The sequence below is a fragment of the Botrytis byssoidea genome, assembly GCF_014898295.1.
Source record: "Botrytis byssoidea strain MUCL 94 chromosome Unknown BBYS_017, whole genome shotgun sequence".
Taxonomy (NCBI): Eukaryota; Fungi; Ascomycota; class Leotiomycetes; order Helotiales; family Sclerotiniaceae; genus Botrytis; species Botrytis byssoidea.
The window spans coordinates 1-18,793 of NW_024065858.1; the positions used below are offsets into that span (position 1 = coordinate 1).

General features: G+C 42.1%; 4 protein-coding genes across 4 annotated transcripts; all 4 read right to left on the bottom strand.

Moving 5' to 3' along the window:
- Positions 1-2,778: 2,778 nt before the first annotated feature.
- Positions 2,779-4,276, bottom strand: EAE97_008079 (uncharacterized protein; the record flags this gene model as incomplete). The annotated part of the gene is made up of 2 exons (XM_038878593.1): positions 2,779-4,057; positions 4,110-4,276. 2 exons carry the CDS (start codon positions 4,274-4,276, stop codon positions 2,779-2,781), a joined length of 1,446 nt encoding a protein of 481 aa, XP_038730273.1.
- Positions 4,277-9,313: 5,037 nt separating this feature from the next.
- EAE97_008080 (uncharacterized protein) lies at positions 9,314-11,292 on the bottom strand (the record flags this gene model as incomplete). Its single annotated transcript, XM_038878594.1, has 3 exons — positions 9,314-10,014; positions 10,108-10,257; positions 10,416-11,292. The coding sequence occupies 3 exons, from the start codon at positions 11,290-11,292 to the stop codon at positions 9,314-9,316; spliced, it is 1,728 nt and encodes a 575-aa protein (XP_038730274.1).
- A 956-nt stretch (positions 11,293-12,248) lies between these two features.
- Positions 12,249-14,215, bottom strand: EAE97_008081 (uncharacterized protein; the record flags this gene model as incomplete). The annotated part of the gene is made up of 5 exons (XM_038878595.1): positions 12,249-12,797; positions 12,864-13,007; positions 13,064-13,423; positions 13,610-13,703; positions 13,830-14,215. The coding sequence occupies 5 exons, from the start codon at positions 14,213-14,215 to the stop codon at positions 12,249-12,251; spliced, it is 1,533 nt and encodes a 510-aa protein (XP_038730275.1).
- Positions 14,216-15,618: 1,403 nt separating this feature from the next.
- EAE97_008082 (uncharacterized protein) lies at positions 15,619-18,253 on the bottom strand (the record flags this gene model as incomplete). Its single annotated transcript, XM_038878596.1, has 5 exons — positions 15,619-16,849; positions 16,898-17,411; positions 17,469-17,608; positions 17,655-18,040; positions 18,104-18,253. The coding sequence occupies 5 exons, from the start codon at positions 18,251-18,253 to the stop codon at positions 15,619-15,621; spliced, it is 2,421 nt and encodes an 806-aa protein (XP_038730276.1).
- Between the last annotated feature and the right edge of the window lie 540 nt (positions 18,254-18,793).

Below are 18,793 nucleotides of genomic sequence, written 5' to 3' on the forward strand. Positions count from 1 at the left end.
AAGCTCGTTTCGAGAAATTAGTAATTTGATGTGAAGGGTCTGAGATGTTGAGATGTATGTCTAAATTTGAAATGCAAATTGATGTCTATGTCGGAAAGAATTTCCTATTGAGCAGGGAAATTCGTAAGGATTGAAAATTTCTTCATCGATCTAACAAATTTTGTAGAGACTCTGTAGATCCCGGATCTTGCGGCAAGAAAAAACATCTTGTGAGATACTCAAATCCCATTACGTTAGTGTGAATAGTGAACTTGTCAACCAGAAACAAAGAACCTGAAATCGAATATGATAAACTAGATAGACTACAGACTCAAAACGCCATCTAGATTCAGATCCCGACAACAAAACATCTAGTCCCAGACATTGGGAGTTTATCAATGCCAAGTGATACGTATACATAATTTAAACTTTTCAAATCGATCTCTTTTCCTGGCTCGGGGATCGTTCAGATCTTGGGTATCTGATAGGTCTATATCCGTTAACTCCAGATGCCACGAATACAGTTTTCCCGAGCTTTTCCCCGTATTGTGGTTGGATGGAATTTATCGGGTGGGTGGGTGTTTCAAGAGCCGCTAATTAGCTCTCTAGTATAAGATCATCAACAGAAAATAGCTTATCTGTTCAAGCACGTTACATACCACTCGAGCCCTAAATTTTCCCTAGAAACTTAAGAATTGCCTAGAAACATCCATTCATCCGCGTTCTTCAACTACGGATGCCAGCAAGACAACATTCCGGAGCAGAGGTTCCAAATACTGGTTAAATGGGATTTACTGAGTAGGTAACTATGCCGAGAACCGCTCATCAGATCTCCAGGATATGGCCACTAGGCCAAGGCATTCCTCAAACCTCGCAGTATCTGGCCTCTTACGATCTTCCATTCTCGTTCAGCATGTATGGAAAGAACTACTTGCGAATCCGGACAGAAACTCACATATGGAAACACGTGTGTACACAAACAATCCTTCCTCTTCAAGTTTTCCTTCCGCTTTTCCACCCACCTTATCTCATTTCTACTTTCATACCCACCATATTCAACTTTTCGCAACAAAACCCTCTCCCAGAATCATATTTTAGAAATCAGAAATCAGATACGAAACCCCCTTTCCATTTCCAAGTCCCTATTCATATTCCAGTAATTCGAGGATCTGGTATGATTTTTTTTTTCGCAAGACTAATTACATAGATAGATATCGAACCACTTCAACCACCTATACACAACTCATCTCCTCCCCTCAGCTCTTCACATATTCCTCCCTTCCTCCCAACCAAACCTCAAGACCCCCTCCCACCCCCCCCCCCCCAAAATAAATTTCAACCTTCCCCAATCCCCAATTGCCCACTCCCAACTTCAACAACCCACTCGAAAACTCTCTGCCTTTGTCAATCATCATCATCATCGTCATCCTCCCCTCTTCATCACAAAGCTTACAACACCGACACCAATTCCCACAAACAAAATCCAACCCCCCTCCTCCCCCTGTTCTCCTATTTTTTATTCCACATTCACTCTTCCTTTCCTGTCCAGTTTTCTCACCCCGAGAAGTCACATACGGTTATATATTTATTTATTTTTACACTCATGTCAATGTTAATGTTCATTCAAAAAGATTTATTTATTTGAGGTAATAAATACTCTTCGACTTTGTTCTTTGTTCTTTAACCTCTTCACTCTTCACTCTTCGCTCTTCGAATCTCTGTTCTCGCTCCTCTCTTCTCTTCCAACTTCCCAATTTCAAATCTTAAATCTCAGAACTTAGAATTTCAGAAGCCAGAAGCCAGAGCCCAGAATCCAGAATCCATCTATATACTCCCGATTTCCCCGCTTGCCCGCTTCCCCATCACCCCCCATCACTCGCATCACCCCCCCCAACCACTCCCATTCCTCCCCATCAACCAAAACTTCTTAACCCTTGATCTCCAAACCCTGAATCATAAACACAAGCACAAATACACAAATCAACCTTACAACAAATAATCACCATATACCCACACATCCCAACCAATCTGATCTTATCCCACAACTTCAGCTGCAATTCCCATCTTCCATCTTTCCTACTCCGGGCGGTCTTTATCTTTCTTTGCATATTCTTATATTGTATTATAGATAGTTATTTGGTTATCTAGTTGTCTGGTATCAAGGTTAGTATCCAGGATCTAGCATTTATAATCTAGTATTCATAATTCCCTCAAATTCATATTATATCCAGTAAGATTCAATAACATATCAGAGAGACAGGACGTCGTATATATATAGTTAATCATGTTCTGTTTTAAGATGGATTGATAAGTAGGTACACATGTTATTTTCCGACAAAGTGTGATTTTAATTCTTGATTGTGATTTGGCAGAGGTGCTAGTAAGTATAAAATCCATACTACTCTATCCATCCCTCATCCTCCAATCCACCCCTGTCAGGTATACACAATACACAATACTCCATCTCATTCACCATCCATTCCACAGACCGCACCTGAAAGAGAAACACCAGGTTCCATATCTTTCTTTTCCGTTCCGATGCTTTCATTGCATCTCGTCCCATCATATCGTGTAGTGTAGTGTGATGTGATGTGATGTAGTGTGATATCATCCTTTTCATCCATGCTAAAACCATCCGAACCCTAAATGTTTGTTGAAGAAGAAGAAGAAGAAGAAGTGAAAACAAAAAAAAGAAGTGGAAATTTCAAGAAGATAAATGCCCGAAGGCGAGATGCAAAAGTTAATCGTCATCATCAAAAGAAGTGTAAAACAACGCTCCCGTAAAAAAGCCACCCAAAACTACAAAACATTTCTTTTAAATCCATGCATGTGAGTATGTCTCATCCCTCTCTTTTCACCTCCAACTGCCAAATTTCTCCTACGTTCAGAGTTCGTGGCAAAGATATCGATGGTATTGCTCTCACCCACCGTACACTTGGTTCCTGCAGCTAATCCGCCAACGCTCGACCAAGTACCCGATGAACATTGTTGGAAAGTTGTTCCATCGATGCAGTTCCATGTGCCGGGAGTGGCACATTCGGTTCCGGGGGTGTGGGTGGTGTTGTTTGAAGAAGAGGAAGATGCGGAGGGGTAGGTGATTGCAATGGAGCTGGTGGGGGAAACGGTTGCGGTGGTGATGGTTGCGGGGAGAGAAGGAGTGGGGATCGAGGTTGTGAGTGCGGAGGTGGAGTTTGAGGAGGCGATTGTTGGGATAGGGATTGCGGAGGTGACTACAGCGGAGGTAATGGCTGCAGTGGTAGAGGAAGATGAAAACGAAGATGAGGATGAGGATGAAGCGGCTGTTGGAACGGAAACGGCGGAAGTGACTGATGCGACGACGGAAGAAGATGAAGATGAAGTACCTGCTTGAGCAAATACACCGCCGACAGAAACATATGATGGAACTGCGTAAGCAGAGGTAGGAACAGACAGTATCGAAGTAGCTTCAGAGAGTACCGAGCTAACCACCGAACTTGCAACCGAAACGACAGAGCTAACAGCGCTGGAACCAGCAGAAGCAGCCCCACCAGTCAATGAACCAATGGTAGCGCTATCACACGAAGAAGTTCCAGAAAACCATCCTGTAAGACGATTGGCAACATCGGTAGCATAACAATGAGTTGCTACTCCATCTCCAAGGTTTCCAGATTTGTCTATCGAACCCGAATTGTAGATCCTAGCTGCCTTGTAATATTTGGAAACATCGGTAGCAGCACTCTCCTTGAGACATTGAGCGAGTCCATCACCAGATGAAGTACCAGCCGTACCATCTGTAATCATTTGAACCATTTCGCTCTTTGGACAAGGGTTTTGAACAGAAGAGCCGCTGTTGCAAGAGCCGGACCCTTCGTGAGATTGCATAAGTCCTGGGTTAGAGATAGAGTAGACGGTGGTTGGAGCTCGAACACATCCATTGGATTCTTGCATGACGATAGCGAGAATGAATCGAGAATCAATACCAGTAGTCTCGGCAACTTCAGAGATGGCGGATTTAAGATCGGAGATCTCATCATCGGAATTGTTTTCTACACCGAATTGAGTGCATGAAGCTTTCAAAACACTGTTTTGATTATCGAACCTGAGGGATTGTTAGTAGGTTGAGATAAAAAGGATGGTTTATACAAGCATACATAGTATCGAAGCTTGAGATCCAATCACTCTCAGTTGGCCATCCAACTGACGTGGCGCCATCACCAGAGTAAACAGTGTAAGAATTTACAGTGCGCTGTTCAATGGGAGCTCCCATAGAAAGAGTGAAAAGGCCGCCAGCGACCAAGAATAAAGGAAGGGTAAACATATTGAAATTTGATTTGTGAATTTGATTTCTGAACTTGGTTGGTGAAATTGAAATCGACTTTGAACGACTGACTCAAAATTTGAATATGAATATAGATCTAACGATGAAGATCAACGTGTAGTATGTGAAGAATCAAGATGAATGATTGTAGGCAAGAACAAGAATGAAGGAATGACTCGTCGAGAGTATTTTGCGTCAAGCAAATGGACCTTGAGAGAATGAAAGGTTGATAGATGGATGCGATGATTCAAAAACATACCGGAGCAGGAAGTTATCAACATCTTATATGCCATACCGCTTGAACTCGGTCCATCAAGCCATAAGAGTTTAGGAGCAATTCAGGTACGAGATTCATGGGACGTTAGTTTGTGCATGGATAGGATCCAATTAGGAATGTGGTGGATCTCCTGAATTGCGAAGCTTTTTATCGTAATCCCACCAGGCCCAGTAAGGCAGATCACATTCCTTGCTGATGGTCAGTAGCTGCATGTGTGTATATGGAATAGGTTCCACCAAATAAAGTACATGGTCTACCAAAGCGGGCCAGCTTCTCTGAGGCGTCAAGACATTTGATTGTATGGATGGATAATTCTCCGGATATGGGTTTGAGATGCCAACATCGAAAGAGTATTTAATTTTGATGAAAAGAGAAGAATTGTATGCGATTATTATAAAACAAGGCTAGAATTTAACAATTAATTCAACAATTGATCATATACCGACAGGTTTTCGCAATAAGAACGACAAAAAATAAAGACGACTAAAATCCAAAAAGGGGGAGGAAAACACGATCCCCCAATCAGCTGAATGCCGCTCGTGAAGGTTTTTGTGGGTTTCACTGAGCCACAAACGTGAGCTGCTTGTTCATCTTCATGCAACACTGGAGAGAGATAGAAACCAGTCTGTGTGTATCGTATTCCTTTGCCCCTCCATCTCCATCTTCGACTGAAAAGGGAATCGTGAATCTTGGAAGAAATGTAACTATTTTTATTTTTCCCAAGGAAAACAAAGCGACGCAAAACAAAGCAGAGCAGAATAAACAATTAATTAATTTTGCAGTAATGAAAAATGACGATTTGCGAAAACTAAAGGCAGGAATTTTAGACATGACAGATGAGATAATTGTCGACTGCTAATATCTTAATTATACTGTACGAGTAAGTATTACCGTTTTTTATCATATACGCGACGGTATGTATACATACACCATGCAAGCCAAAATACGAATAGCATCAAAAGGATTCAAACCCCAATTTGCCAATACCGTTCCAAAGATCATCATCCGAGCCAAAGATATCTACCTACCTAGGTATGTACGGAACATGTAACCCCCAAACCCTCCCCTCTTCCCTCTTCCATCGTCTCATTCGCATAGAGTCAATCTCTCCATCAACTTTCTCACCCCAGCACGAGCGTAGGACACCCCGAAAGGATTTTATCTTCCATAACTCTATTCGTTGAAGAGGAAAACAAAACTTCATCATCCGAACCCCATCTTGCATTTCTGTGTTTCATGTTTCAAAGCCATACTTTTGCCGATAATGCATAATGTGATGATGATTGGTCGGTTGATTTAGCATCCTTTGCTATTACCCTTATTCAGGTACCATGCGGTTGTAAGCGGATTGACCATTCATGTGAGGTATTTGATGTGTATGGGGACTGGGCTGGAAAAGAATCCATGGGTTTTTCTTCTGGTCTCGTCCATCTACTTTTTGGGTCCACCGGGTCTCTTCTCCGTCTTCACTGTCAGGTATCTAGGTGTCCACCCTACGAGGATAGGTAGTCGAAAAAGAAAAACAAGCGCCCAAGTTCTCGGCGGCTGCAGCTATCAGGCATACGTATGACCCTATCTCTCTATCTACGTGCGATAGCTACCTGGTAAACCATAAATCAGCATGAAAAATGCAAAGTCAAGTAACCGGGAACGCTTGACGATATTCCGCGTTTATTTCTAACTTTACCTAGGTAACTCCTAAAAGCAGGTACCGATGTAAACTACACGATTACACGATTACACGACCAAGTAGACTAAGTAGACTAAGTAGACTGACTAGTCTAGCCCTCCTAGGTTATCTATCATTCACTCACTGCATCCATCTGCTTGGAATCTTTTTGTCACCTGCAGTGGCGTGAAGGGAGAGGGGTGAGTAGTACGAACGGAGCAACAGAGCGGAAGTAATACCTTGTCTGCATTAGTCATGTTTCTGTTGCATTTCATGGATTCCATAGATTTCATGGATTGATGATTTGACTGGGCTATCGCTAATGTTCATCACCATCACAGACATTAGATACGGCCGTGATGCAGTATTACAGCACAGATGAGAGAGAGAGGGAAAGAGAGGATGAGCACAACATGGAAGGATTTTTTTTTCTTTCTCTCTTTTTTTTTCCTTCGCAGGGAAAAATTAATATGGCATAGGAGTACCCATTGATAAAAAGTAGAAGAAGGAGCTGAACAGTGATTAATAATGCAGGATACATCTGTAAGAGGGATTCTCATCCGATTCTTGTCTCTACTCCATTGTATACGATAGATACCTTGGTACTTCTTCTCGATTCTGAGGAAACCGATGATAGATCTGATACGATGAGTAAGACATTGGCCGGTTCTGATTGGCTAAATCGAGGTCGAATCCCTCAATTGACTGTGCTGTGGCAATGATTGTGGTAATGACAACCTTGGAATTGGATACCTCCAGGGCTAGGTACCCAGCCACTCAGAGCTCAGCCACTCTTGAAAATAGGTACTGCCACTCACTCCACTCACTCCCGAGGTCACTCCACTCACTACCAATTACTCAGCAAATCATTTATCCATCAATCGATCAATTCACCTCCCTTGACCTCAACCTCAACCTCAACCTCAATCTCATCCATCAAAACCCCCAAACAGCATTTATTGAATATTTCTATTTCATTCCATTTAATTTCAATACAATGCAATAATTCTATCATAATGTATCGCATCATGTCGTGATCAAAAGATTGCTCCCCCTTTCAATACTCTCAGGAATCCAATATTCCAATTCTAATCCAATATTATCAAAATATGTCGGCCAGTCTATCTATCCATCCATCCATCCATCCATCACCATACATTACCTCAATTTCCAATCTGCATTGCAGTGCAGTATATGCAGGACATGAATTTTGCGATTTCCATCAGGTGAGAGTCAGTAGATAAATATACTACTCATGTATCAGAAGTCGCACGAGACGATTTCCAAGAGTCAGGATTCTCAATCCTTGTCCATTTATTTCTGCGCTGTTTTGAGGCATTTTCTGTAGGGGAATATGTGATGTACTCGGTCATTCCTTCTTTTTCATTGTGTTTCTATGCATGCAAAGGCTGTGAAACGATAAGCATATGTAGGTACCTCCTGTGTTGAGATATCAACAGGCTGAGATAATATGTCTGCCTGTCGTAGGATTCGATAGACCTTCAAGGTAGGTCGAGGGCAGTGGGAATGGGTCTAGAATCAGGAACTGAATCAAGTGATGATTTCGCGGGATTTTCGGAGGATTTTTGGATGCAGACGTTGGGTTTGGTGTTGGTGTTGTGTTAATTGTGATGCTGAGGAGGGGTGGTGATGGTGGTGGTTTCACAGGAAAATTCTTTAGGGATGATGACTTCTATTTTATCATGACTCGTCTTTGTGTTCGATAGTTCGACGTTGAGGGGTCATGTATGTGGGTATGAATGGATGGATGGATGTGTTGTAGAATATCAATACTTTACTTCACTAGGGGGAAAATATAAGGCTACTCGGTATGGTGTTCAGGACTTTAGGAATTTCTCGATTCGACGGGGTTCAATTGTCATGTCGCTCGCTGACGACGTGGTGATATTCAGTACCCTTCAATTCTTAGAATCATCCCCGACTGTAGGTGTCTTTCTACAATTTCATATCCTTGTTGCATCACCAATAGTGAAAGATCGGAAAATCAAATCCTCGCTCTTCTGTATTCATGTACCGAATTTACATTAGAGAATGCCTATGTATGCATATCAAACCCCACATTCGGTATCATAATGCCGGGTTACATCCCTTCCTCCTCTCTCTTTCCTTCCTCTCTTCCTCTCGGAATCCGTGTTGAAAAAGTTTCATATCATCCTTCGATATGTCTTCCTACAAGTTTATGTTGTGTTCTGTTATATCACGCCATGTCAAAACATAGACATATAATCATGAGATAAAAATGCATACACAAGTATACGTCTAGACCTCCCTTCTATTCTGTTCATCTATATCTACTCGAGTACAACGCACATCCTCAAATCAAACTCCCTCAATACAAAGAAAAATCAAAATACAAAACTGGAGAACCCACCTCGGCCTCTATTTCTACCTCTATCTCCGATTCTGCCGGTAGGAAGCCGGAATCAGAAGTGAAAAGTTTTGTCTATTTGTTAATTCATATATCCTAAACTGCTTTTCAGGATATGAAATTTCATATAGAAATACAGTATACGAAATGAAATGAGAATAAAATGAGTTGCCTGTATTTCTATGTTTTCCCATTCCACTTTTTCCTGGTTTTCTTTTCTCTTCTCTTAGCTGGTGATTGATTTGAGATGTGAGATCTATGGGGGTATTAGTAAGTAAGTCAGTAAACAAGTAGGTAAGTGAGCATTGATATTATATAAGTCTATTACTCTTGAGTTTTGAAAAAGCCCAGAAGGAGAAAATTATCATTCTTGATTCTTCTGCTTGATGAAAGATGAGAGAGAGAGAGAGAGCGATGGAGTTTATGATTTGTGCAATCGGAATAATCGATTTCGGTGTTTGTTGATTCGTATGCTGATTCTTTATGCCTATTGGAATTCTCACTTCGATTTCATTTATATGTTTTGAGTTTGGAGGAGGTTCATGGTGGTGTGTGAATACTGTAGTAGAGATTATGCTCAGAATTCTGTTTGTTGATGATTATTCGTTATCTTGAATCATAAAACATTGCTGGGAGAGAGGAGTTCGGTGAGATGATATACAGAAATTGAATCAGATTAAAAATTAAAAATTAAACATTAAACTACCAACAACCCCTCTCCATATTTTCACAGCAAAAACACTCACCCTCACCCTCACCCACAACTCCAACTCCCCCCTTTTGACTCGTCTCCCTAATCCCCACCCCACTCGCCCAAACCCCCATTCCACAAAGCACCGCACCCACAGCCACCAACAAAGCATTAAACAGCATACCCCCCCACCACCCCCATCTCCCACCTCTCCCATTCCCATTGCCATTCCCCCACTGTAACCACAACCCCATGACCCCCGGCAACCCATACGTAAACCAGCTCGCAAACAAACTACTCACCAAACCCAACAACTCATTAAACCCCGGCACACTCTCCCCAATAATCCAAGCCAACACCCATACTCCCCCCGTAATTCCTAACCATGCCATCAACCCCCGTTTCGTCCGCGTCTCCGCATGCGCCGTCCCGGTAAATATACGTAGGAAGATGTATTTCGATGCTACGTGACCGAAAATGACCCCCGCGATCACAATCGTGGGAATGGCGATCCCGAAAGCGATTTTGGAGAGCAGGGGGCCGGCCGAGAGGAGCGCGGGAGAGGAAATGGAGGAGCCGGTGTAGATGTAGATGAGCATCGAGGAGAGGAGGTAGAGTGCGATTTCGATGATTTGCAGGGTCGCGAGAGATTTGGGGAAGTCAGAGGGAGTGCGTAGTTCGGAGATGAAGGTGAAGAAGGCGATGTGGCCGGCTGGGAGGGGGTTAGTTGGGTTTGGGGTGTGTGTGGGGGGGAGATAGCGGGGAGATAGCGGGGAGTGGATGGGGAGTGGATGGGTATACATACCATAAGCGAATACAATGTTCGTTACACTTAGAAAGGCTTCGCGAACAGAAAGATCTTTTTTAGGCCATAGGGAGTATGTTTTCTCGGCCGGTGCTTGCACGCCGACGGATATCATGGTGATGGTGACAGCAGTACCGATACTTGCGAATGCTATTTATTCATATTGATTAGTTTCTTTCACATTCTTCTTTCTAAATCCATTTCCAATTCCTTTCTCATCCTTTTCCTTCTTTTTCTTCCAACTTCCCATTCGCTACTCAATTGGCACTTTTAAACAAGACAACACGAGAAGAAACTCAAATACTCACAAACAATGCTCGACCAACTCATCCCCCTACACGTCCTCGGCAAATCCAGTATCCAAAAAACACCCATCCCCACCACTCCCCACACAATATTACACACCTTCCCCCCAGTCAACGTATCCAAACAAATAATCCACGTGAGGATATGACTCGCCATGAGAAACAGCAAAAACAGGATTTGCGCCGCTCCCGCAATTTCTCTCCCGACATTGGGCATTCCGAGCGGAGCGAGAAGAATCGAACATGCATCGGCCCAGGAGATGATGGATGGATAGGCGGTGCGGAAACGATGGATGAGGAAGCCGGAATACCAGGCTAGGAGGCCCATACTGATGATGAGGAGGAGACCGGGGATGAGCCCAACGGTTGCGAGGACCGAGGGGAGCGCGAGGATGCCGAGGGAGATGGTTTCGGCGATCATGATGAAGGCGCAGTGGAGCCAGGTCATGGAGCGGAAGTGGATGGGTTGGGGAGCGGAATTGGTGGTGCGGGTGGTGGTTTCGTTTTTGGGTTCTGGGGATGAGGAGTAGTTTTGATTGGTGGGGGGAGAGGGTGTGTTAGTGAGGGTTTGGAAGGTGGTACGGGATTGCTGGTTTAAGGTGTGGTGGGTGGTGGAGGAGGAGGAGAGATCTTCGGAGAAGCGAGAGGATTGTCGGGGGAAGGAAAATCGAATGGGAGGGGCAAGATAGAGGGGGATGTTTTCTGTGGATGTGGTTGGATTTTGGGGAGTAGAGTTGGGATCGAGAGATGAGTCTCGGGGGTTGGAGACATTTTGGATAGAGTCTGAGCTCTCCGGTGTGGTGAAAAAGGTCTGTTGAGATGTATCTGTCTGGTCGAAGTGAGGGACTGAGAGACGAGGAGATTCGGATGGTTGAGCCATTGTGTTTATGTATATTTTGATAGCTTTGGATGGGAGTCTGGATAAGCTTAAAGATGATTTGATGATAGATTACAATTGAATATTAAAAATTAAGTATAAAGTATATCATGAGTTTCCAGCCTCAGATTGTATCCAAAGAGAACCGTTCTAAGACCTCAGAAATATGAAAAGAACGAGGAACCCTTTTGACACATCTCATGGGGGAGTCGAAGACTTATGGGAATGGGATATGCTTAGTGTGAAAAAGGATGACGAAGGTACAATCGGCAGTTGAATGACAAGTCGAAGACATTTTTTTCATTAAATGATAGGTAATGTGGGGGTGTATCGGTACATATTTCCCAAGATCTATCAATCTGGCACTTGTTTGAGCTAATTCGGCACTTGACGGTCGTTAGTAGTATTTTTTTGAAGCTATTTCGCTTGGCTCTAACTAAAATGTAAATGCATCCTATTAGAATACACGAATTACTTGCCTATACAAGTATTGGATATAGATGCTACCCACTTAGAAGAGATGGGATACATAGATCTCCATCTGTGCGTCATGGTGCGTTTTGACAGAAGAGGTGGAGAGGCTTTGATATCCTATTGCGGAAAGAATGAGATATGATAGGATGAAGCATTCGTTACCAAGTTTGAGTTGTTAACAGGTGTAAACTTCAGTTTGCCAGCCAAGTTTTTCAAGCAGATTGGTCATCTAACTGCCAGAGACTTGATATTCAATTGATAATTGATATTCATGGTTCCCTTCGCCGATTGTTTGCCTTTTCTGAGAAATGAAATAGTAAAAATAGTAAAAAAATACCAACAGCAGTATCCTATCAACCCACCACTAATACCTAGGTATGAAATTATCAAATCATTGCCTTCACACAATTGAAAGTGTTGCATCTCTGAATTCTTGTCAAAGAACGTTGGGTCTTCAACTATTGATTACAGATCTCCCAGAAAGGTCAAGCAGCCAAAACACTCCTTCCACCATCATTAGTGAGCCTAGCTCTGACCTTTATCTTAACATAATCTGTTCCCAACTTTCTCAATGTTTGTTCGTCATCGTCATCATCTCTTTCGATTGCCTTCTCCTTTCCCTTTTCTGACACATTATTGTTACTATTGCCGCTGATCAATGTAGCCGAAGATTCATTACCGGGTGATAAGTTGATCCTATCACAATCCTTGTAGATCACTGCTTCGGGTGCGAATAATAATGCTTCACCCACTCGCAATGTTACAATTTCCTTGAATACATTCCTTCTCGTTGACTCATCATCCTGAGAATTGGATCCCGAATTATGTAGTGCGGCAACATGTGAACGAAGACATCTGAGCCATTCAGGACTGGAAAAGCGATGAACAATAGTCATGGAGCATAAATCGATGAGGGCGGGAGAAATTGTTGGTTCTTGTGTGGAAATAAAAATACGTGTACCCAAATGGCGCTGGAGACGGATTGTGGATAATAAATTACCGGTCAAGGCATCTCCTGTACTATTCGACATATACTAAAAGATACAAAATTTTGTCAGCCGCAGAATTTCCAAGCGCAGTTCTTTCAGGGGGTATGATACTTTATGGGCCTCATCAAGGGCAACAACTTTGCCTATGTCAGATGTCTCTTCTAGAAATAATGAGAGACACATGTTAAAGAGAGATGATGCAGCTTCGACAGTCACACACGGGCATGAAAGGTCAACGATTGTAAGTTCTCCCGCCTACCGTATGTTAGCCATGAAATCAACTCACTCAAGACTTCCAGGAAAGATGTAACCTTTATGCTCCAATCAGTTCCTTTTCCTCTTTTTAAGGGGGCAGAAGACTTAGCTGATCTCTGCTCAATTGGCATAAAGCTTTCTAGTGTGTCTAATCGTTGTATGAGCGGTCCTTCCTGACCAGTTGTCAGTCGAAGATCCTCAAGATGCTTCTTGAATTCTCCGTAATGAAAAGGCTTTCCGTTGATTTGGTGAGCAAGCCTGAGAACCCGCAAGACTCTAGTGATAGTGTGGAGATAGAGTGGCATTTCTTCTGATGTTTTGACGGCCATCAAGCTCAACATTCTTTGCGTTGTAAGATCAGTTTCGTCAATGCATAGTTCCTGAATTTTAACACCCTTGATACCACTATATGTGCGCTATGGACAAAATTTGTATGTCAGTATTGATTATTGAAAAGAAAATACCAATGAAGTATTGAAGTAATTAAAATGTGCAACGGCTTCTCGACAATCAAGTCAATCAAGTGTGTGGCATTGACAAGAAAGTATGGAATGAAGATTAAATAGGAAGGACACAGAGAAATAGAACAGATCTAAACTTACTTGTATGGTTCTAAAATTGGTCGGAGGACATAGAACTCGAACTTTTATGTCTCGATTGCTTGCAAGGTAAGCAGCCTCGCAAGGGGTTCCTTTCCTGCAGCATCAAGAAGTTAGATTTTAGCCGTCAAACAAGCAAACAAAAGAGAATTGGAGGATATCAGGAGGTAAAGAAGCATAGAGTCCATGGTCGTTTTCATAGGAAAGAACCAACTGAGCTTACACATCGCCAATAAATGCATCATAGTGAAACAATAAAGCCGATAGAGGTTTCTTCACCTTACTAACGGATGATTTCGCAAGACAATTTTCCAGAAGGCATGACAGAGTATGAGATTTCCCACTTCCTTGTGAGCCACAAATGAATGTACTGAAAGGCGCAGCTATATTGTAGAAAAGTCGGGGATCCTTCCGATTATCACTGTTGGTCAGAATACTGGAATGTCCGGCTATCAATCCATACTGCTCGATTTGATTTCGAAGTGAAGCTGGGAAAACTGGTGTGATATACTGTTGATTATCTCGATCACGGCCATTTGGATCATCTTTGAGTAGTTTAAGATGAACAGCATATTCTTCTTCTTCAATATTTTTCTGGTTGCTGACCATTTTGACCAGATATTCTTGTGGATTGAACCAAGTAAAATTGGGAATTGAAAAACTCTTATTCTCGGGCTTCCAGAAGTATTTATGAGGTTTCAATCGAAAGATCGAATGAGAAGATCTCTGAATGTTCCTGAATGTCAAAAGGCGCGACATGGAGATGGCCTTGTAGATGATAGGCTTTGGGAAAGAAGCACAATGAAAGTCAACAACACAGTCTAAGACTTCCAAAAGATTGGAGGAAAAGAATAGATCGTACACTTCCCGTGTGGAAGTAGTTCCCCGTTTCCGACTCTTTAATAAACCCAAATGCAGGGGAAACGTCCGTCATAATCTGGATCGTATGAAACAAAATGAAGTATAATATCTTATTCTACCAAGTTCCATTGTTTTCAGTATACTGGCTCTGCAAGTAGCCGTTGCTTTCCATGGTATCATCGAAAGGTTTGCTCCATCGAAAGAAAAGCAAACATAAAAAAATGACAAAAATTTATCAAGAACAAACTCAAAGTAACCTTACAAACAAAAGATTCATGTGCAACACCAAACAAACCTCAAGATTCCTTCGCGACAAACTTGATATTCGACCAAAAAGAGGAGCTAGAGCAACTCGAACGTACTCGTACTGTTCGTATACATTATTTGTACAGTTTGCGAGCAAGATTCACGTTTGCGCGTTTGTGGAATCCTCATGAAAGCAATGCTTCATTGGTGGACATCATAAATACATCTGACTGGACCTATTTGTAGATGTAGTGGATTTGCTCTTGCCCATGGTATGATCTATCCCGAGAGCAGACAAGCCAATTGATGTCTTCGATATCTGTCAAGTATAAATAGAATCAAGGTATATGAAAGAATGTTTCTTTCATCAAATCAATGGATTAATCGATCAAAATAAACCCAGGTATGCGTTGTAGTTATCACGTGTGTGGCTTATAAAATGTGCCATTTCAGCCACCCCCTCCCTTCAGACATCGCCGCCGAGAGGGCTATTAGATATTTTAATATGTAGGGAATTTAAGCAGCTGATAGAAAACAGCTCATTAAAAACTGGAGAAATGATGATTAAGATATGAGATCAATAGAGTATTTAGCAATATAATTCAAATATGCAGCACGGAAGAAGTTGTTGTGATTGACTCTCGGACTATTTTGCAGAACTCTGTGTTCGCTTTTAGAGGGCGGGATATGCTACGAATGCAGTAGAATCTTGAAAGATTAATCTTCTCCACGTTGAATTGTCCATATCATATCAAATGAACTCAATAACCGATCTTATGCTTGTAGACCATAGAGCTCCATCTCCATTAATTAGAATGCCCTTGAAATTCCCTCCCCTATATACCCAGAATTGAAGAAATAGATATATACAAAGAACGTGGCATCATTATTAAAAATAAAACTCATTAAAAAAACCAAGAGTTGTTAGGATTTTTACCAGTCCGCCCACCCGGTGTCGTAGCATTAGAAGAACCCCTAGACGGAACACTCGGTGCTGATTCTCTATTCCAAGCCGGCCTGCCAGATCTTGAAAAAGCTCTCATAAACATTGAAGGAGGTCTTCCGAGAGTAGGACTTGTCATAGAAATGGGTGTTCCTGTTGTTTCTTCTGAAATCCCGGAGAATCCTGAATTGCCCGAGTAACCTGTGCCTGATCTTCTCAATGGGTTATAGCGATAAGCGGGTGGTTCAAGATTTGTTGAGGCGGAGAGTTTTGTGTCGGTAGGCTCTGATTTTTGTGGAATAGACGATTTATTTGAGAGAATTTCGAATGGGGATATCCTTCCTTGTGTTGATGAAACTCTAGGACTTGGTGATAGTTCTGATATGGCTGGAGATATATTTTGGTTTGAGGAATGTTGTGATAATAATTTGTGTCCTTCCTGGTAAAATTGTGGTGATTTCTGAGATGGATCTAATCGTGGCGACAAATTGTGCCTACTCCTCTCATCATCCATCTCGACCAAAGGGTTACTTCCAGGAAGCTCATACATCGCGGAACTTGCATCCATTTCAGATGAAGTTGCAAATTTTCTTAGGGAGTCTATTCGGCGTGCAGCGGTTGTATAATCCTCATAAGGATCTTCTGATGTTTTTGTATATATTTCTGTTGGTTTACTTGTAAATTGAATAAAGTTTGACTGATTGTTCAGATTAGGAGAATGAAGTTCCACCAGCTCACGAGTCTCATGACCTGGCGCTTCGGCTATCGGTTTGACTTCTTGCATATAAATTTGATTTGACGAAAGATCTGGAGAAGGGTTCATTGGAGGGATCGATGATGGATTGGGCGATGGCGTCATGCGAGAACTATCCTTAGAGTATGATCCATTTATTCCACGTAGAGCAATCTCTGCTGTAGATATGCGACGGTTGCGACGGCGGAAAAGATAAAATCCACCAAGAGCTCCAATTATCAGAACAGCCACTAATGCCACAGCAATTCCACATATAATTCCAATTGATAAATGTTTAGTGGGATCAGTAGAATCAGCACTGGATGAAGATTTTGACATAGATGAGGAGTTATTTGTCAAAGGGGGAGATACGATAGTATTGATTTCAGAACTGGAACCATCAACAAAAGAACACTGACTGACAGTGAAATTTCCACGTTCATAATCAACTGTAAGGTAACTGAAAATTCGTTAGAAATATGTGTAGATTTATAGAATAACGACTTACGCTTCTTGTAGAAAAGCTCGCCCTAAAGTATTCTGACTGTCATTGGCAGATTTTCTGAGAGGAAAATAATAAGTATCATTTGGAACAAAAGGATATGAAGCTGATAGAGCAAAAGCATTGAAAGGTAGTACAATGGAAGCGGTATCACCACCTGTCAATGAATTCGCTAGGGAGAATGTAACTTGAGGATTAATAGAGGTCAACAAAAAGTATTGTGTAGAGTTGATCAGGTAGAGACCAGTACTGTTGTCTAATTGAAGGCCAAAAGCCTTCTCAAATTCTTGACAAACTGCTTCAGGAAGCCATAAATTTGGATCGGTTGATTCAATAAAAGCATAAGTCGGACTTTGCAGAAGGCTAGCTTGTGTTGTTCCACTATATGTTATAGCTTGAATTGCCACAACGATGTCTCGATTGATGTCTGACGAAAGAGTAAATGAAGCAGAATTCGGTGTAAATCGAGATGTATCATATCCTCCAAAAATTAATTGCGCGTACTGGCCGGCTTTGAGTCCTGAATTATCTTCAATGAGACATCTTTTCACATATGGTGAAGGAAGGGATTGCATACGATATTTTGCTCCAGCTGTATAGCTCCACGTCAAACTTGGGATAAGTTTCTGAGACCATAAAGATGAGAAATAGGACTCAGATGAATAGTTTCCTACAGTCGTAAAATTTAATGGTTGAGTACCAAGTCCGAATATTCCTCTTTCTATCGTTAGCCATGATTCCGAGTGTTCAGACGACTACATACGTATAAAATGGCGATGCCGTGGCAATGGCACCGATTGTTTGATTATCGAGCGTAGGACCATTCGTTCCTGAGACATATCCTAATCCAATTGAATCTAAGCCAAAGTCTGCAGATTGAGAATATCCCAAATCTGCCTGGAATCCTACGCCGTTTCCGTTGATTCCAAATAATCCTATGTCCTCCCAAGTATTGGATAAGCTGTTGTTGAATAAGCCCCCTCGAGCATTCGCACAACCACTTGGTACTGGTGATATAGCTGCAGAAGTGCAACCAAGTGGCAAAACTACTAAGGTCTGCGGTGAATTGGTTGATACCAATACTCGAACATCTTGTGCAGGGCTCCCAACTCTCAATGCCAAAGAAGACCATTCACCATCATCACCATCCTAGAAACATGTAAGAATTTGTTTTCGGATTTGAGAATCTGAGAACAGAAATATAAAGCTCACAAAGTATTGACTAGCCGGTATGACCAACGGAGAGGGAACAGCCCTATTTGACTTCAACTGATTTTCAGGTACACCATTCAATGGACTAGCTGTGACGTTTAGTACAGCAATCAAAGCGAACAGGAGTCCATTATGGAACCGTATTTTCATGACGGCTGTTCAACAAACATGAGGGCCGACAATGGCTGAGTTGAAAAATACAAGACGAGAATGAGGACGCTTGTAAAAAAGAAAGAAAGGAATATTCCAGAGGTGCTCGTCAATGGAGATCAAAATCCTACTGCGACAAGCAGGGGTAGCTAGACTCTATTTCATCACGACTACCATTCCGCATGCAACAGCCAGCGTCTTCTCACAAGGCACGGTTAAAAACGTGGTAGATTATTCGCGTTGAAACTTATCCTGGCATCGATAAGCAGAAGCTATCCAGATCCAGGGGGGATAACTAGGATTGCAAATGAGAATCTTGGAGATATCTGCAAGGCTAAGGCGTAGCTCCTGGGTCTCGATCTTAAAACTTTTATGTTGGATCAAATTGCCTACGAAAGACGTCCATTTCTAGGCACTGGCTCAGTCAAATCTTCATAAATCGGAGACATTATGAATGTTTAAGAATGAAGAATCACAGATACGGCGATTAGATTGAAATAGATTGGAGTAGTCATCCAAATATGATTGTGATGAAAGTTT